Below are 21,255 nucleotides of genomic sequence, written 5' to 3' on the forward strand. Positions count from 1 at the left end.
AAGAAATAGTTTAAGTTTTGGAACTTTACAAGAAAGTGCTAGTTCTTTAGTATCTTTTTTTAAGTTAATATTTATTGGGCATTTACCATGTGCCAATCATATTGCTGGGTGCTTTGCATGTATTATCTCTTTAGTCCTCATAACTAACCTGTGAGATTGATATTATACTTCCTATTTTATAGATAGGAAACTGAGATCCTGAAAAGCTAAATGATTTGCAAAGTTCATACAACTGTATATTAGAACTGGACTGTGAACCCAGGTAAACTGACTTCAGATTTCGCTCCCAACGTTACACTGAATTGCATGCCATTTACAAAGATTTTTCTAATCATTGATGTTCACAAACTTCCTCATTTTTAGCCCTCAGAGCTCAGCTGATTTATTCCATAATTTCTAAGGGCATGATGATAGCAAGATGGTACTGAAACTGAGAAAACTGGACCAAAGACTGGAAATTCCTTCATGCCTTCCCTAAAAGGCGTTTGGCAAGAAAAGGTCATCTCAACATATTAGTTTGCTGAGACACACTCACAGCTACCCAGTATGTTATAGTGGACATGGGTGCAATGATAGGCCAAGTAGAAAACTATGATAGAATCTCAGGAGCCAACCTTTCTTGACTTCCTTGAGGGTGAGAACCATACAGGCCATCCTTTGAGCCTCCTGCCAGTACCCAGAGTTTTTTGCTAGGTATGTCCTCAAGGCCTCTCTGAGCTCTCACTATATCTCAGCAGAAGTAGCAACACATGCAACAGAGGTCCTCTGACTTCTATCCTTGGTTTAACCATATTCTACCTATGTGGCCTTCAACAAGTAATTTAGGTTTTCTGTGTTCTTTTCCTCATCCATCAAGTATGCTTATACAAATGTAGAGGTTTAAGAAGAATTTATAGGTTATAGAAGTTTATAGAAGAAAAGAAAGCAAAAGGGCTGTGAGAAACCTAAAACTCTGGGAGGAAATGCACCAGAATCTTATCTTTGAGATTGTTGAAGGTATATATTTGATTTTTTTTTGTACTTTTTTTTTTAACTAGACAACTTTATTAATCTTTGTTTGCAAACTTTACTTCCAGGCTTCTTCAGCTTAATTATCTGCAAAGAATAAAATTGTGTATAAGCAAAAACTGAAAAGAGCTGCAGTGTTCAAGGGCCTTGCACTTAAAAATATAAAGATCTAGATTTTATTAGATCTATAAACAAAACAATTTTTAAAAAGCAGACATAATATAAAATAGCAACTTCAAGTAATTTCAGGTTCTGTCTTCTTCAGAAGTCGACTTAATTCAATTTGTCTTGTTCTTGGAAGCCTCATCAAAATTTTCCACAAGATCTGGAACTTCATCATCATCATCCTCTCCAGTAGTAAGTGATGTCTTGCTACTAAACAATCCACAGATTGTTTAGGCAAAGCTTCAGCCAGTCTCCTTTAACTAGTCAGACTGTCTGCACCAAACTGGTTTAAGATGCTGGGTACATTTCTGTCAGCTGCTTGGTGTCAGCATGGCCTGTACTGGTGAATGTGTTTGCTACCAGAGATTCCTGAACTTTAGGGTTGTTAAAGTGGATCACTGTTCCTTGGTGTATACACTCTTCAATACCTGAGATGTTGTTTACCCCTAATTTCTTTAAGGAGAATTGAAGTTTTTTATCATCTGCTATAGCTGTTCTATGAACTACCTTCTTCTTTCTGTGAGCAGTTCCCTAATTTCCAGAGAATCGTCTCCAATAGATTCCAAGTAACTGCAAGAGTCTAAAGATAACAGTCATACCTTCTGTGGATTTCGTACTCTTCACATATGTAGAGTTCCCCTTTTATTTCCCACCAAAGTGCACTTATGCCTGCAGTTTGGTGAGTTTCTCCTGGTTCATGATAGTTTCTTTCATCTTGTTGGAACGGGAACTGGGCCTCGTGGGGAACTAAGGCTGGCACTCAGGGGGTCTCAGACAGACCAGCTGAGACCACGTATACACACACAGGGATGCAAGATGGCAGCTCTATTGTTTATACTTTTTTAAAGGAAAAAAAGAAAAGTTTGAATAAGAACAATACAAATCTAAAGTGAACCATCATCATTGTGTTACAGTCGATTTAAGCATGAAATAAAAAAGGATAGGAAGAGACCAGATAAGCAAGTATATTTAAACTAACTGGTTCAAGCATAGCTAACAATCTTAATTGTCCTATCCAGCATCAGAGCTCAGCATCAGCAATCTTTTTCTCAGCATTTGCCACACCCAATATAAAGAATTATTACTCTTAACTCTTGATTTCTGATGTTGCTGCTAATCAGAATATTATAAATTTAGCAGGTTCTTCTCTTTAGAAAAGGGTTCATCATGTAGTTTCTCTAAACTGCAAGCTGTTTTAAAAGTGAGTACATTTAAAATATGTTTCTAAAATTTTATTTTAAATCTCAAATGTAGAAAATCTGTAGGAACATAACCATTGCTGAGAGAATGTTCTAATAAAAGTTAGTTAAATCTTTAAAAACTACTTGCCCCCTGCTTATTGTTAAAGTTTGGCTTTGGCAACTTTTGACCTCTAATTTGGAAACTCTTTATTCATCATGATATAAATTAAAATTCTAAAGCTTAAGAAAAGATGAGGGGCGGGCCACGGTGGCTCAGCAGGTAGGAATGCTTGCCTGCGATGCCAGAGGACCCGGGTTCGATTCCCGGTGCCTGCCCATCTTAAAAAAAAAAAAAGAAAGAAAGAAAAGATGAGATAGAACTTCCTTGCCTATAATTGACTGCAAAATAAATGAGGGTATCTTAAGTGCCTACACTATAACAGAAACCACAGGGGCTTTTGAGTCAGATATTCAGGATGTGGAATTTGTCTCTGCTATACAACTATGTGACCATGAGCAAATTAACCTCTGAGTGTGTTCCTTTTCTGTAAACTGGGGATAATAGTTGTGCTAACCTCATATTAGCCTGTTGTGAGGCGTCGATCAAATAATATTTTTAAAGTACTTCACCTTTTTGATTCTTAGTAACCAACACTCCTTTCCCAGTCCAAAAATCAGGGCAGCATATTCGCATCTGGCTTTTCCAGGGGCAGGAGACCAATACTGAGGTCTCATCCCATTATTCCTTCGTAGCCAGAGGGACCTGGTTAGTTTTTGATACCATTTGGGAGGATTAGTCTCAAGGGAAATCATGGGCTCATGGCAATCACAATAACTCATCACCTGCTTGTTCCAACACAGCAGTCCTGACCTCCTTTATGGCTACATCCTGATAGAACAGGTGGATGCAGTGATTCTGTGCTGCACATTTCTGTCCTTTGCTTCAGTTATTAAGATAGATGGATATTATGGGACCTTACTTTGGAGCTGATTTATGCCCTGGGGATGTTAGCCAGGCTAAATCCATCAAAGATATTAAAAACAGCCATGAGATCAAGAAGTAAATTAGCTCTTGAGCTATTGAATGTTCTACACCAAGATGAGTATTTCACATTGTTTTCATTGCCATTGGAGACTTACTAGGTATGATTTGGTATCTGGGCAACTTTGCATGTGGCGGGATCAACCTTCCACATACTGATGAAATAATATGTTTTGTCCTTACTGTTTTCAGCCAACTCTTAGGATCCAGAGGGCTTTATTTACTGCTTGTGGAAATTACCCTATAGATTTTATTTTCAGGTGATCTTAAAGGGCAGCAAGGAACGCAGCACTGGGGCCACTGGAGTAAATGCAGACTCTTCCCGCTCCCATGCTATCATCCAAATTCAGATCAAAGATTCAGCCAAGAGGACGTTTGGCAGGTGAGTGGAAATATGCAGGGGATTGGATTGTCTGCCTTTCCCTAATGTGACTTTGAAATATGTGTTATCAACAACAGGATACCCTGACACCATGGAATTCTTCATTTCATTGATACAGAGCAGGGTTGTTAGCCCTGAAATAAATCATTGTACTAAAGTGCCATCAGTTGATTAACCATGAAGTAATGACCTATTGTTGGTCAAACTAACTTATTAAAAGGGACATTGATTGCTTCTAACTTGAAACTCAGTATCAGCAGAGAAACAGAAATGCATCTCAGAGAGCTTACAGACTAAAAAAAGGGAAAATGAATCCATCCTTCTTGAAAGAAGCCATAAGACAATTGGGTACCTTCGTTGCTTCGCTGGTACTATCTTAGGAAACTCTGTCAAACTGATTGATGAGCTTATCTCACCTCTGAGTAATGAGTCCTTTTTTTTTTTTTCCTTGAAAGTAGCACACAAAAGTGTTTGTATTTAATTATGTAAGTGGTCATCTTAGAGATTTGCATTGTGGTCATTTAGCTTCATGGAAAGTGTTTTTATTAATTTCAGGCATAGTTTCTCACAGATGATTAAAAGCAACAGAAATGCCTGAGTGAACTGTACCAGCAGCAGCTGACAGATTAGAATCCTGTGATAATTTTGGAAAGCTGACAGGAATGTCTTTCCTTTCCTGAGGATGGGCTAGAGTTAAGTTTTTCCTAAGGTTGCAAAATGCTGACTGATGTAAAAATAAACTGAAGCCCAAAGAAGTCATCCCTGCTGTGTCTTTTTCTCTAGGATCTCCTTTATTGACTTGGCTGGCAGTGAAAGAGCAGCAGATGCCAGGGACACAGATAGACAGACAAAGATGGAAGGTGCAGAAATAAACCAGAGTCTTCTAGCTGTAAGTTGTTTAAAAATTTTACCCTAGAAATCCTTCTTGAGAGATTTTGCCCTTGTTTATTTTATTTTTTCGTTTTTTACATGCAGCCAGAAGGGACAAGAGTGGAGTGGAATCATCAGAGCAACAGCCATGCTCTTAGCTGGCAGCAGAATTTCAGGGTTGGAAATAGAAGATGTACAGTCAGATAGGCAACTCTAGGCAGCTCTCCTCTTCTTTCCTGCCTTCTCTCTCCTTTCTCCCTTCCAGTTAGGCACAGAAGTGTTATTAAAGTTGCTGAAGAGTTAACTTAGGAAAAGTTTCTCATTCGCACAGAATTTCAAAACTTTATTAATTTTCAAATATAAAAAGTAGAACTATTAATATTAGATCCCCTATATAACTGTCACCCGGCCTCATACTGTGTGTATTTTCTTTTTGTTTATTTTACCTCCTCTCTTCTTATGTTTATATTGGACCACACAGACTGTGGCTTTTTCAGCTACTGACCGATAATTACAAATTTGATTTTCCAAAATAAAATTTTGATTCTACAGCACGGACAGTTTTCCCTGCAGCTCTGGCAATTCCTTTTCACAATTAATCTTTTCAGAAGATTGATCTTTTCAGAAATTGCTTGGTTGCTCTGCTCACACATTTTCCTATATACTATTAATAAAGCCCGTCCTCTTTGATACACTCCAACCATTTCTTCCCCTTTTTCTAATGGAATGCTTTCTAGACAGAGAGTAACTTGAATAGGCTCTCCCTATTTAATTCTGTTTCCCCAATCTTTACAGGGTCCCATGCATTTTGCCCATTCCTTCACAAGTGAGGAATAAGGTAAATCATCCTATCCCGGGATTTCTGGATTCTTTGCCTTGGGAGAATCCAAAATTAAGAGAGAATGACATCATCTCTTAATCAATGTCCAAAGCTTATGGCCCACTATTAATTTCTTAGTGCTATTTGCTGGAGGCTGCCAGCTCTCATGTCAGATATTACTGAATGCCTCTCCCAACTCCTGAACAGCGTTCTCGCTAATGTCTGTAACAATGAATGCACAGCCAAAAAAAGATAAAGGAGGTGGCACCTTTTGATTTTTATAGTTTTCAGCCTTCACTGATCTCAAGTTAATCTTGAAAAGGGATTATTGAATTACAAATTCCCAAATGCCTTATAAAACATTCAAATCCAAAACAACATACTGCATACAAAAAGGACGAGAAACTACCAACTTCAGACCTATCAAGAATGGTCCTAATAAAGCATTACAGTATTCAGAAGAGCGCAGTCCATTTTCTCTGCACGGATTTTCTAAGGCTTTTCTTGGTGACATTTCCCACTATGAAACCATGCTGAAATGCAAATCCTGCCGACAACACCAATTTTGTTGCACAAAAGGCAATGTGATATTTGTGACCACTTAATTTATAGGTTCGGGTTTGCAACACAGACTTCAGTGATTAAAAAAACAGAATCTATTAGGAAAGTAAATAAAAGAACTTTTAAAAAATAGGACATAGTTGGGCGGGCCACGGTGGCTCAGCAGGCAGAGTTCTCACCTGCCATATTGGAGACCTGGGTTCGATTCCTGGTGTCTGCCCATGCAAAAAAAATAAAAATAAAAATAGGGCATAGGTACATCACCAGGTAAGGTGGCACCAACACCTGAAGAGAAGTGCTGGGAGATCTTGGAAACAGCATTCAGAGTCTCATTAGTAAAAATCCACAGCAGAGCATTCTTTTCCTGGATAAGATTCTGATGATACTTTCTCTTTCTAAGATTTTTCTCTCCTTTCTAACTGCTTGAATGTAACTTTTATGATATCTTTACATAATAGTGGCCAAATTCCAATTATCTTATGTGACCAGGCCCAGTTTGGTCCTCTGGGAGCTGGCTAGGGACTGAGAGGAGCTTCCTGGGACCTAGATATCTTTATCAAAGTATGCTTCCTTCTGGGAGGGTAGCCAATCCTCCCAGCTGGGGGTGCACATTTCAACTGTTTCTTACCAAGGTCACGCAGTGGCAACATCAATTGAACACAACAGACTCTACAAATGTACCAGTGTCCTTTTTTGAGTCCCAGATCCATTTCAGGATTCTCTATTAACGTTTAGTTGCCATATTTCTATAGTCTCCTCAGTTTTTGTCATTCATGACCTTAACACTTTTGAAGAATATTAACCAGTTATTTTATGGAATGTCCATAATTATTTTATTTTATAGAATTTGGGTTTGCCTGATGTTTCTCATGATTAGATTCATCTTTTGGTTAGCAAGAATGCCACAGAAATTATATAATATTCTTAGTGTATCATATTAGGTGTTTGCTGAGGTCAACTGTCTCATTATTGGTGATGTTAACCTTGATCACTTAGTTAAGATGGTTTCTGCTAGGTTTCTCCACTGCAAAGTTTTTATTTTCCCTTTTCCAATTAATAAGTATCTTGTGGGGAGATACTTTGAGATTATACAAATATCCTGTTTACATTACACTTTTGCTTACTAATTTTAGCGTCCATTGATTCTTGTCTGCAGCAGTTATTGCTGTCATGTTTGCCTAATGGAATTTTCTATTCCCATCATTCCTTCTACATTAGTTAGAATTCTGCTGTAAGGAAGGTCTATTTCTCTTCAATTTATTTATTTATTATATTATTTGTGCTAGTGAATGAATTTTATTTTATTCACTCATTTTACCCCATTGCTATCATTTTTTTATTGTTGTTGTTCAGCTGTGCTGGAGTTTGGCCATTGGGCGCTCCTTCAAGTTGTCTTCTGTATACTTTCCACATGCCCCCTCATTTTAGGACACCTTCTTACTCTATAGCACTACAGGATGGTCCAGGCCCATCTTACGTTTTCTCTCTCCCAGCTTTAGAATCAAACATTTGTCCAAGGAAGTCTGGAGCCAATGTATTTTGAGCTTTTACTATTTATACAAGTCAGTTTAGTCTTCATAACACCCTGTGAGGTAAGTTAGGCAAGTTCTCTTACTATCCCCACTTTACAGATTAGATTTTAAGACTCACGGGGGTTAGGTGAATTGGACAGGGTCCGTGGCCTTTAGCCAGTATTCTGGTATTTTGAACTATGATCCAGGAATCAGCTATAAAACCTGGAAAGAAATACCTATAAAGTCATACCAGCCCTTTGGAACTTGACATTGTCTATTTCAAATGGGCTATGGCATACAAAGAGGCCTGGCAAAAAGCCCTCTGGAGCAGAATCAAAAATGTGCTTTGTGAGGTGTACATTCCTTCTGGAAGATCTTCTCAGTGCTAAAGTTTGGGGATATTGGATTGATTTGTAATAAAGGAGGAATTCCTTTATACCTTCTTATATCCTTAAACTTCATACCTTCTATTCTAGGATGCAGGGCAGGGACAGGTGCCTTGAGTCCCAGCTGGAGACCTCTTTGGCTGCCACTAAGAACAGCTACAGCTCTCAAGCCTAATTAATCTTGATGACCATCCAGCACTAGTCTTTCCTTGGGATTCCTTCCTCCTCTTCTCTTTTTTACTTTTACTGCCTTTTAGGCTAGGTGCATGACTCAGCCCAAGAAGAAATAGAAATTCTCCCTTCCCTCATCTGTCCACATCCCTCTTCATCTTCTGCTCTTCCCACTGTTTCTGATGGGCATGTTGCCCTTGGAGGTTTAAATATGTGGGCCTCTACTGGCGTTAGTGATGTCCAATGAGTACTCTTCACTGTATTTTTCTAAAATGAGTGATTTTTCAGGTCCCTCCTAGCTCTGACTTTCTAGAATTACTACTGTCCCATTAAGCCTATAGGTGAATGTGTGGGTGGGGAGGGGCACAGTGGGTATAGCTATTTTTTTTCAGTTAAATATATCTATAGTTGAGAAGAGGACAGAAAGGTGGCTGGCAAACCAGTAGTATTTCCTATCTTCCCATCTCAAAGCTTAGACTCCAGAACCCAAGAGTAGGTCCCTTGGTTCATCTGTACCCCTTCATCACCTCAGAGTTTATCCTAGGATCACAACCTCTATGGGGCGCCCTAAGCTAGGCAGCACAGTGCAGTGTTTCCCATTCTAGCTTGATTTTTCTTGGTGAGCAGGAAATTACCAGGACACTTTGACTCAGGGGATTGCCTGAGTGTGACATATTTAGGAGATCACTTATCGAGAAAACTAAGCTTCCTGTGTCTATAGTATCTGATCTTTCACTCCCCTCTTTCATTCCAAAATCTGATGTGCTTGTTGTTTTTCTCCCACTTTGCAGCTGAAGGAATGTATCCGAGCACTGGATCAGGAACACACCCATACCCCATTCAGGCAAAGCAAATTAACTCAGGTAAAGTTAAGTGTGAACTTTGAGTTTGTTCTAGTTAATTTATTTGTTCATTTTTCCATTCTTTTGTTCATTCAGCAGAGTATTCTCTGTCAGCAAGCCATGATGCTAGGCCAGGTTGTGTAAAGAGGGAGGAAGTCATACTCCTTCCAAGAACTCTCAGTCTAGTAGGAGAAAGGGACATACTGAGGCAGAGTATACAGACATACTCAGTACGGTATGACTCTGATGTGGGTGGCAGCCCCGCTGGCAGAAGAATAAGCAGCAGCCCTATTCTGGTCACTATTCAGCAGCTTTCCATTTATTTCCAATGTAAAAAAAGACCTTGACAATAAATGGGAATCTCTGAACCCTTGTAGAGTATGGTGTAGCTGTCCTTGGTACTTTCTTGGCTGTAGGACAAGTTTCAGGACAAATATTAATGGCTGCAGTTAAAAACAAAGAGATAGATTTAGATAACATGTACTGATAGGAAAAATGGCCAAGATCTACTGTTTTATGGAAAAGTAAGCTATAGGATGTCATCAAGGTGGCAGACTGAGACACTCCAGGGCTCCCCCACCCCCACAGAAGTTGTAAGCCATAAGCAAAATCTGGCAGAACCATCTTTCTCAAAGCTCTGGGAAATAGTTAAAGGGTTGCAGTCAAGTCAAGCCTGAATCAATAAAAGTGGTTAGAAAATAGTATGGTGGCCTTGCTGGCTATCCCTCAGTCCCTTCACCAGCTCAGGACTGAGCCAGCCTGCACCCCCAGTGTGTATCCCTGCTCCTGATCCTAGAGGGAGCAGGGTAACCATTGTGCACATACTAGGATGGGTGAGAGTCTGTGCCAGATTGTTTGGTAGCCTGAAGGGTTGAACCAGGACACTCATTCAGGCTCACTGTCCTAGAAATTTCCCCGTGTGTAGAGATGGCTCACAAAGCTTTCTTACAGAACACTAGGAAAACAGTCCAGTTGAAGCTGCCTAGGGCAAAGGATTGCTAGCTGTGGAACATGCAGTGTATAGCCTGGGACCATGAGGAAAGAGCATTTCCTAGGAGAAAGGAGACATTTGGATTTGTGTAAACTGGAAATTCTTTAGGACCACACATGCATGCCCAGGACAAGACACATGCTCAGAAGAGACCCAGAAGGATGCTATGCTTGCCTCAGGCTGTTTTCTAAACTTATGGTTAGGGAAGCCAGCTCTGAAGAACGGCACTCAAACAGACCAGTCTACAAAGAGTGGGCTAAGTGTTTTCTTTGTTTTTTGTTACCTCTTGGCATTCAAGAAAATCTCTCATAACAGTAGCTGAATACAAGCTTAAGGAAATAGCTGATTCAATATCTAAATTCCAGAGATAACATGTTAAAATATCAAAATCCAGGTTGTAACAAAAGATTAAAAAACATACAAAGATTTACTTCCTGGTGCCCGCCCATGCAAAAAAAAAAAGACATATGAAGAAACAGGATAAAGCAGTAGAAACCCTCAATGAAGAACATACCAAAGACTATTTTTTTGTACCAAATAAACATTTTTTGCTTTAATCTCACACATAAGTTAAAGTTCTTCCTTTTTTTTCTTTTTTTCACATGGGCAGGCATCGGGAATCGAACCCAGGTCTCTGGCATGGCCAGGCGAGAATTCTGCCACTGAGCCACCGTCGCACTGCCCATAAGTTAAATTTTTAAAATATGAATCACCATCTATTTTGATATTGACATTCCTTTGTTCTTTCTCATGCAAAAACATTTTTTTAATTTGTACATTTAGTCACTATCATTGTATACTTAAGACATTCCTAGATTTTACCATCTCAGTCTTTATCGTCTATCTTTCCTTCTGGTTTCATTTGTGTCTACAGCCCTCCTCCCTCTATCCTTCTCACATGCAGCTTCATTTGCATACCAAAGACTTTTAAAAAGTGGTCAGGAAGAATTCTTGCCTGCCATCCCAGAGACCCAGGTCCAAGAGACCCAGGTCCATCCAATTTCCAGCCTGTGCACTACCCCCCCCCCCCCAAATTCAACAAGTGGTGCTGCAATAACGGGATACTCACATGGAAAAAGAATAAATAGTGACCCCCTAGCACATAGCATACAAAAAAAAAGTGATCCTAAATATTTCGAACTGTTAAAGGAAAACACAGAAAAAACATTGAGGGAAATGTAGATGAACAGAAAGAGAATGTCGTAAAGCACTACAAATAATGAAAAGGCAACAAGTAGAATTGAAGAATACAATAAATTCTCAAGACAAAGGCAAAGATTGGAAAAATGGATAAAAAAGCATGACCCAACAATATGCTGTTTATAAGAGATGAGCCTTAAATTCAAGGACACAAGTAAGTTGAAAGGGAAAGAATGAAAAAAATATTCCATTAAATAGTAACCAAAAAAGAGCAGCGGTGGCTATAATAATATTAGACAAATTAGATTTTAAGTTAAAAAGGACAAAGAAAGACACTGTATAATGGTAAAGGGTCAATTCAAGAAGATCTAACATTATAAACAGCAGAAACCCCCCCCCCCCCAAATATATATATACTGAAAGATCTGAAGGGAGAAGTAAATGGATCTACATTAATGGTAGGATATTTTAGTATTCTACTTTCAGTAATAGGTAAAACATCTAACAGAAAAATAGTGAAGAAATAGAAGGCTGAACAACTATATACCAACTAGACCTAACAGACATATATAAAACACTTCATCCAACAGCAGCAGAAGATGCATTCTCCTCAGTTACACCTGGATCATTCGCTATGATAGACTTCTATCCTCCAAAACTGTGCGCCCCCATTATGTCCCTTTGTTTAAGCTAATCAGTGTGATATTTGCAGTCCTGGCAAACTAAGACATACCAACACCACCCAAAGCAATTTACAGATGTCATGCAATCCCAATAAAAATTCTAATAGCCTTCTTCAGAAATAAGAAAACTGATCATCAAATTCATATGGGACAGCATGGGACCTTGAAGAGCCAAAGATATCTTTAAAAAGAAGAACAAGTTGGTGGACTGACACTTCCCGGTTTCAAAACTTAATACAAAACCTTAGTTACCAAAACAGCATGGTACTAGCACAAGGACAGACATATAGACCAATAGAATAGAATTAAGAGTACAGAAATAAACCCACATATCTATGGCCAATTGATTTTTGACAGGGGTGCCAAGTCCACTGAATGGGCAAAGAATGGTTCTTCAACAAATGGTGCTGGGAAAACTGGATGGCCACATGCAAAAAAATGAAATTGGACCCCTATCTCATATGATATGTAAAATTAACTCAAAAAATAGATCAACAACCTAAATGTAAGAGCCAATACTATAAAATTCTTAGAGGAAAACATAGGGAAATAGCTTCAGGACCCTGTATTAAACTATAGATCCTTAGACTCTACTCCAAAAGCACAAGCAACAAAAGAAAGAATAATTTAACTTCATCAAAATTAAAAAGCCAAAAGGTAGAAACAAACCAAATGTCCATCAAAAGATACATGGATAATCAAAATGTGGTGTGTACATACAAAAGAATATTATTCAGCTGTAAAAGGTATGATGTTCTGATACATGCTAACCCTTGAAGACGACATCATTTGAGTGAAATAAGCCAGATACAAAGGGACAGATATTGTATGATTTACTTTATGTGAAAAAAGTGGAATATGCAAATTCGTAGAGACAGAAGGTCAAGTGCAGGTTATCAGGGGGGAAATGTGGAGTTAATAGATAATGAGTGTGGGGTTTCTCTTTGGGGTGATGGGAAATTTCTAGTAATGGATGGGGTGAAGGTAGCACAACATTGTGAACATGTTTAATCCCACTGAATTGAATGTTTGGGAGTAGTTGAGGTAGGAAATTTTATGTTTTATGTATGTTCCCACAATTTAAAAAAATATGATAAAGAGACAGTGACAACTAAATGCAATACATGATCTTGGATTGGATCTAACATTTGAGGCAAAAATGCCCAAAAGGACAGTATTTGGACATATGAAGAAATTGAAATGTAGACTGTAAGCTTTGTATTGTTAAATTTCTTAAACTTGAACAGTTTTTAAGGCACTTACATTAGTGACAATGCCTCAGTCTACTCGTAAATGCTTCCAAGGTTGATGGTTAGACAGATTGACGGAATGATACAGCAAATGTGGCAAAATGTTAAAAATTGATGGATCTGTGTATCTGGGTGGGGATGTATTAGAGTTGTGTGTATTGGTTTTACATTATTTTTGTAACTGGTAAGCTTGAAATAATTCCAAAATAAAATGTTTAATTTTTTTAAAAAGGAAACTATAGAATAGTGTGATAATATGATTGCCTTTATTATGTTAGAACATATTTTTCTATTATTTATGTGACCATACATGAAAAAAGTCTAGAAAGATAAAGAATAACAGTTAACACTGGATACATCTAAGGGGGGGAATAGGGATAAAGGTGGAACTTTAACTTTTCACTTTATATCTTTATGTATGGTGTGACCATTTATTGGTTTATAATTTAAAAATATATATAATGAGAAAAAACAAAAATTATATTGTGATAATTTTGGCTAGTGAAACTATATAGTTAATACATTTTTTCTTCGGTTTTTCTGCCATGAAAATGTGCTGCTTTAGTAATGGAAAAAAACCAATATATACTGCATCAGCTTCTATAATGGATGCAGAAGAATGGCATGTGGACAGGTGTGCCTAGGCAAAAAACAGCAACAGAGACAGTTATGCACCATTCTGCACAGTGTTCTGAGCCCAGTAGAGAACAGGCTAGATGAGGAAGCTCGAGAAGAAAATTTTTATATTCTGCAGAATGAAGCCAGTCCAGCATCTAGACAGGATTTTCACTTTGTACAGCTAGCCTAGCAGCTCCACAGGACCTAAGGCAGAATCCATAGTAACACAGGTGATAATAGCTCCTTACTAGTCAGAACTAGCAGTTCTGTTTGTTAGTCTGTGTTTTCTCAGTATGCTTTCAGCTAGGGATTTAGGAACTTCCCTCGTAGGTGATGTCTCCTAATACTGATGTTGGCTCTGCTGTTTTTTAAAACAAGTTCCCTAACCCCAGAAAATATATTCCTATTAATTTTTTAAAAATTCAGACAGTACCTACAAGGTAAAAGGAGGTTAAAAGGTACCTTAAAATCCCACCTCCCATTGACAACCACTGCTACATTTTATTGAATATCTTTCCAGGCATCTCCATGCCCATATATTTACATGTATAACGACTTATATTTACATGTATAACCCACTTGGGGTCCTATACATTTTTCACTCAAAGATGAGTTTTAGATATCTTTTCATGTACCTAAATCCGATATACATTATCATTTTTATTGGTGGCTTTGTATTCAATTATAATTGTTGAGTTTATTCCCTATTTATGCACTCTTAGATTGCTTCCAGTTTTATTATATACCTACATTGTGATGAACATCTTTGTGTATTCTTGTTCGGTTTTTTGTTTTGTTTTGTTTTTGTCTGGAAATATAGTTACCAAACCAATAATTTTAACATTTTCATGCATATTGCCAAACTGCCCTCCTGAAAGCTTATACCATCATGGGAGAATGCAATTTCCTTAGACTTTTGCAGGGCAGGCTATCATCAGTCATTTTTAAATTTCATCAGTGGAAAGTATTAGTGGTTTTTACAGTTTGTTTGCATCTCTTTGATTAGTGACCTTTCCTGTGTTTATTGGTCACTTGTATTTTTCTTCTTTCTTGAATTGCTTTTTTGTAGACAGAGGGTCCACGGTCCAGTGTCCTGTACATAGTAGTCAGTCAGTAAGCCTTTTGTTAGTTGATGTATTCCATTGATGTCACTGCCTTCTGATTTGAACAGGTCCTGAAGGACTCTTTCATAGGCAATGCCAAAACTTGCATGATAGCCAATGTCTCACCGAGTCACATGGCTACTGAACACACTCTGAATACCTTGCGCTATGCTGATCGGTAAGTTGGCTCCCTATGTATGGTGGATTGTGTGCCTGGTGTGTGTGAATGCATGTCTCATTCATGCATAGGGCTCTGATCTTGAGCTCCACAAGCCCATTCTTGGCAGTGATCCTACTATTGGAAGAATACACATATTCTTCATTTGAAGAGGATGACCAGGTAGGCCCTGCAATTTTGCAAGTATAACAAGAGGAAGATAACACATTCCCTTGTTCAGGAGTCTACTCTACCATATCAGTGATATTTAAACAGTTAGTAGCTCAAGTTTTCTTCCTGCTGGCCTTGACTCTAATTGTAAGGATCAGAATATATGCTACTGGTCAGGACAGAATCACTTAGAGCCACGTAGGTTCAGAGGGAAGAATGAGACAGCTTCTCAAGGAACTGAGATCAGAAAGAAGCATTGGGACAGTATGTGAATAAAATGTCAGAAACAAAAAGACAAATATCATCATGCCTCACTTCTGTGGACAAACTGTAATATACAAACTCAGAATTGAAGTCGAGATTGTGGGTTATCAGGTTGGGGCCTCTTGTAAAGATTCCTAGATTGTAAGCTCTTATAGCAGTCACATATATCTAAGAGATGTAACTGATATTTCTAAATTCTGAGATTCTGAGCTATTTATATGTAACCTGGTCGTTCCCTGAAACTTTAGGTATTGATGTGACACCTGAGACTCAGAGCGATGACGCTGTGAAAGTCAGCAGTATCCCATTCAGCAACTGTTTAAAAAGTTGAAAAACTGATCATACTTTATCTAGAGTTATGAATGAAACTGATCTGGATAGGACTAAGGTAAATCAGAACACTGGATTAAAGATGATATAGCCCATATATATATATATATATATATATATATATAAAATAGATAAAAAATGGCTTATTCATTTCTTCATCCACACTCTTATTTTACAAATTATCAGTGGAGTACTTAATGTATGCCAGGTCCTGGATTGAGCGACTTTTACAACAGGTCTTCTATGATAACCTCCACGCTAATTTTTTTTTTAACATTTTTTGTCGTTGTTGTTAAATATACCATGTATACAAAGAAAAGAAAGAAAAAGCAGTGATTTTTCAAAGTACACTTCAACAGTAGTTACAGAACAGATTTCAGAGTTTGTTATGGGTTACCATTCCACTATTTCAGATTTTTCTTCCTAGCTGATCCAAAACCCTGAAGGCTAGAAGAAATACATTTTTCTTTTTAATGAAAAATAACATATATACAAACAAAAAAAAAAACAGTAAATTTCAAAGCACATCATAACAGTTAGTTGTAGAATAGACTTCAGAGTTTGGTATGGGTTCCAATTCCACCATTTTAGCTGCTCTAAGATACTGGAGACTAAAGAAATATCAATATAATGATTCAGCAATCATACATTTAAATCCTCCCTTCTCTGTATAACTCCCACCATCACCTTTGATCTTCTTCCACTCTTTAGGGGTATTTGGGTTATGCCATTCTAACATTTTCATGTTGGAAGGGGCTGTCAATAATGTGGCATTGGGGAATAGAACTAGTTGATATTTTGGAGAGGCTGGCCCCTCTGCATTTCAGGACAGTAATTTTGGGTTAAAAAAAAAGAGTAGAAATGATTGAAAATAACTATGAAAGCCATTTGTTTTATGTGGTTAAATGAGGTGTAGTGAAATCAATTTTAAGTAAAATTGTATATACACAAAAAGATGAGGATAATTGTATTATAATAAGCAAATTTCCTCCCAATTAAAAATTATCATCTCCCCATGTACTAGTAGAATGTTGCTAAATAGCTCAAAAGTAAAATTCCAGGGCAGGCCACAGTAGCTCAGCAGACAGAGTTCTCGCCTGCCATGCCAGAGACCCGGGTTCAATTCCCGGTGCCTGCCCATGCAAAAAAAAAAATGTCAAATTCCAGTTGGAACCCTAAATGGTGTCAGCAGGGCAAAGTCATTGACAGGAGTGATTTGGTAACAAGTAGAACACATTGAAAGCCTTTAGCGTCAATGACCAAATTACCTATAAGATTCCTTCTGGCGCTCAGGTTTCTAGAATTATTTACTATGGCTCCTAGGTAGAAATTTTGGTGTTTCTCTCAATGAAAATGAAAAGGCTAAGATTTTTGTAAGGGGATGTAATTTAGAGCTCTCTGGACTTGCTGTGGTACCTCTCAGTCCATTCCTCTTTCGTTTGCCCTACTGCAACATCTGGAAGAAAACCCACAGATATATTCCATGTGTCTTTGCTCACTCCCTGTCTCTTTACTCAGCTGTGTTAATCTGCCAGTCTTGCCTTCCAGACCTAAAGGAAAGCTTTACATCAAGTCTGATTTTTAGAAATGGCAGAGGGATCATTTGACTATCTCTGCAGAAAGGACTGAAGCCAAAACAATGGAAAAGACATTTCCCAGCAGTCTCTAGGAAGTACTCCCTTCTAGGGGATTTTAATGCAAAAACTGTAAACATACTACCAGAAAGTCATATTTTTGCTTGATGCCTTCTTGTAATTCTAAATCCTTACAGTGTTTTTTTCTTAAAATTTATTAATTAAAAAAATTAAGAACGAACAAAAACATTAACATATCATTTCGTTCTACATATATAATCAGTAATTCTCAGTATCATCACATAGTTACATATTCATCATTTCTTAGAACATTTGCATCAATTCAGAAAAAGAAATAAAAAGACAACGGAAAAAGAAATAAAACGAAAACAGAAAAGAAAAAAAATTATACATACAATACCCCTTACCCCTCGCTTTCATTGATCGCTAGCATTTCAAACTAAATTTATTTTAACATTTGTTCCCCCTATTATTTATTTTTATTCCATATGTTCTACACGTCTGTTGACATGATAGATAAAAGGAGCATCAGACACAAGGTTTTCACAATCACACAGTCACATTGTGAAAGCTATATCATTATTCAATCATCTTCAAGAAACATGGCTACTGGAACACAGCTCTACATTTTCAGGCAGTTCCCTCCAGCCTCTCCATTACATCTTGAATAACAAGGTGATATCTGCTTAATGCATAAGAATAACTTTCAGGATAACCTCTCGACTCTGTTTGGAATCTCTCAGCCATTGACATTTTTGTCTCATTTCACTCTTTCCCCTTTTGGTCGAGAAGGTTTTCTCAATCTGTTGATGCTGAGTCTCAGCTCATTCTAGGGTTTTCCTCAATCCCTTGATGCTAAATCTCAACTCATTCTAGGATTTCTGTCCCACGTTGCCAGGAAGGTCCACACCCTTGGGAGTCATGTCCCACATAGACAGGCAGGTGTGGTGAGTTTGCTTGTTGTGTTGGCTGGAGAGAGGCCACATCTGAGCAACAAAAGACGTTCTCTTGGGGGTGACTCTTAGGCCTAAATTTTAAGTAGACTTGACCTATCCTTTGTGGGGTTAAGTTTCATATGAACAAACCCCAAGACTGGGGGCTCAGCCTATAGCTTTGGTTGTCCACACTGCTGTTGAGATACCGAGAATTCAACTTGCGGAAGTTGAATTTCTCCCTGTTCTCACCATTCCCCAAAGGGGACTTTGCAAATACTTTTCCACTCACTGATCGAATCACTCTGGGATTCATCGGGGCATCACTCTGGACAAACCAAAAAAATCTCATGTCCTACCCTAGATTCCAAGTATTTATGGTGTTCAATCAAGCTATCTACATAAGTTATATTAGGAAATGCACTAGTCAAAATATAAATTTTGTACCAAATATTTTTTGCTTTAGTCTCACACGTAAGTTGAAATTTTAAAATATTGATTACGATCTGTTTTCAGCACCCTGCAGTAATGGCATTCCTTTGTTCTTCTTCATGCAAAAACATTTTTAAAATTTGTACATTTAGTTACTATTATTATACAATCTAGGCATCCTAGATTATACCATTTCAATCTTTATCATCTTTCTTTCTTTCTGATTTCATTTGTGCCCATCCCTCCTCCGTCTGTCATTCTCACGTGCAGCTTCATTTAGTGTTTTAACATAATTGTATTACAGTTAGGTAGTATTGTGCTGTCCATTTCTGAGTTTTTATATTCAGTCCTGTTGCACAATCTGTATCCCTTCAGCTCCAATTACCCAATATCTTACCCTATTTCTATCTCCCGATGGTCTCTGTTACCAATGAAATATTCCAAGATTATTCACTAATGTCAGTTCATATCAGTGAGACCATACAGTATTTGTCCTTTTGTTTTTGGCTAATCTCACTCAGCATAATGTCCTTAAGGTCCATCCATGTTGTTACATACTTCATAGCTTTATTCTGTCTTCAAGCTGCATGATATTCCATCATATGTATATATCACAGTTTGTTTAGCCACTCATCTATTGATGGACATTTTGTCTGTTTCCATCTCTTTGCATTTGTAAATAATGCTGCTATAAACATTGGTGTGCAAATGTCCATTTGTGTCTTTGCCCTTATGTCCTTTGAGTAGATACCTAGCAATGGTATTGCCGGGTCATATGGCAATTCTATATTCAGCTTTTTGAGGAACTGCCAAACTGCCTTCCGCAGTGGTTCTCTGTTTGTTTATTGATCCTCTGTCCAGATGTTCTCTCCATTGATGAAAGTGGGGAATTGAAGTCTCCAACTATTATGGTAGATGTGTCTATCTCTCTTTTCAGTGTTTTCAGAGTTTGCCACATGTATTTTGGAGCATTCTAGTTCAGTGCATAAATATTTATGATTGTTATGTCTTCATGCTGAATTGTTCCTTTTATTAGTACATAGTATCCTTCTATGTCTCTTTTAACGGTTTTACATTTGAAGTCTAATTTGTTGGATATTAGTATAGCTACTCCTGCTCTTTTCTGGTTGTTATTTGCATGAAATATCTTTTCCCAACCTTTCACTTTCAACCTATGTTTATCTTTGGGTCTAAGATGTGTTTCCTGTAGACAGCATATAGATGGGTCCTGTTTTTTAATCCATTCTGCCAGTCTGTGTATTTTGATTGGGGAGTTCAATCCATTAACATTTAGTGTTAGTAGTGTATGGGTAGTACTTTCTTCTACCATTTTGCCTTTTGGTTTTTATATGTCATAGCTAATTTTCCTTCTTTCTACCTTTACTCTTAGTCTTCCTTTCTGTACTCTTCTCCACACCTCTCTCTTTTGTTTTTTCGTATCTGTCTCTAGTGCTCCCTATGGTATTTCATGTAGAGCTGGTCTCTTGGTCACAAATTCTCTCAGTGATTTTTTTGTCTGAAAATGTTTTAAAATCTCCCTCATTTTTGAAGGACAATTTTGCTGGATATAGACTTCTTGGTTGGCAGTTTTCCTCTTTTAGTAATTTAAATATATCACCCCACTGTCTTCTCGCCTCCATGGTTTCTGCTGAGAAATCTACGCAGAGTCTTATTGGGTTTCCCTTGTATGTGATGGATTGCTTTTCTCTTGCTGCTTTCAAGATCCTCTCTTTCTCTTTGACCTCTGACATTCTAACTAGTAAGTGTCTTGGAGAATGCCTATTTGGGTCTATTCTCTTTGGGGTACGCTGCACTTCTTGGATCTGTAATTTTAAGTCTTTCCTAAGAGTTGGGAAATTTTCAGTGGTAGTTTCCTCCATTAGTTTTTCTCCTCCTTTTCCCTTCTCTTTTTCTGGGACACCCACAACACGTATATTTGTGCACTTCATATTGTCATTCAATTCCCTGAGTCCCTGCTCATATTTTTCCATTTTTTTTCCCTGTAATTTCTGTTTCTTGTCAGATTTCAAATGTTCCATTCTCCAGTTCACAAATCCTATCCTCTGCCTCTCGAAATCTACCATTGTAGGTTTTCATTGTTTTTTTCATCTCTTCTACTGTGCCTTTCTTTCCCATAAGTTCTTTGATTTGTTTTTTCGGACTTTCAATTTCTTTTTGTTCATTCCTTGCCTTCTTCCTGTCCTCCCTCAATTCATTGATTTGGCTTTTGATGAGGTTTTCCATGTCTGTTTGTATATTCTGAATTAATTGTTTCAGCTCCTGTATCTCATTTGAATTGTTGGTTTGTTCTGTTGACTGGGCCATATCTTCAATTTTCCTGGTGTGATTTGTTATTTTTTTTTTTGCTGGCGTCTAGACATTTAATTACCTTAATTAGTTTGTTCTGAAGATCGCTTTCACTTCTTTTACCTAGGGTTTTCTTGCTGAATGAATTTGTTTTCTATCTGTTCTTTGACATTCAGTTCAGCTTTTTCTGGACCTCTAGCTTAGGTTATGTTTAACAGAGGAGAATTTTTCATTTCTTGTTTTCTTGTTTCTTGCCCTGTTTGTATGGTGCCTTCCCCCCACCCCCACCCTTAGGAGGGTCTACGTAGGTATTATAGACCCCAGCCAGATTTTCTCAGGC

At 37.8% G+C, this 21,255-nt stretch overlaps 1 protein-coding gene and 1 pseudogene across 3 annotated transcripts in view; one reads left to right on the plus strand and one right to left on the minus strand.

Annotated features, from left to right (window-relative positions):
• KIF24 (kinesin family member 24) overlaps positions 1-21,255 on the plus strand; it is an 89,379-nt gene that overhangs the window by 52,497 nt on the left and 15,627 nt on the right. For all 3 annotated transcript variants that reach the window (XM_077147902.1, XM_077147903.1, XM_077147904.1), the window contains 4 exons: positions 3,657-3,778; positions 4,562-4,667; positions 8,892-8,963; positions 14,796-14,905. In XM_077147902.1, coding sequence (XP_077004017.1) covers positions 3,657-3,778; positions 4,562-4,667; positions 8,892-8,963; positions 14,796-14,905 — 410 coding nt within the window. The remainder of the gene's footprint in view (positions 1-3,656; positions 3,779-4,561; positions 4,668-8,891; positions 8,964-14,795; positions 14,906-21,255) is intronic.
• LOC143673424 (transcription factor BTF3-like) lies at positions 1,287-1,887 on the minus strand (annotated as a pseudogene).

Source organism: Tamandua tetradactyla, chromosome 2 (assembly GCF_023851605.1).
Source record: "Tamandua tetradactyla isolate mTamTet1 chromosome 2, mTamTet1.pri, whole genome shotgun sequence".
Lineage (NCBI taxonomy): Eukaryota > Metazoa > Chordata > Mammalia > Pilosa > Myrmecophagidae > Tamandua > Tamandua tetradactyla.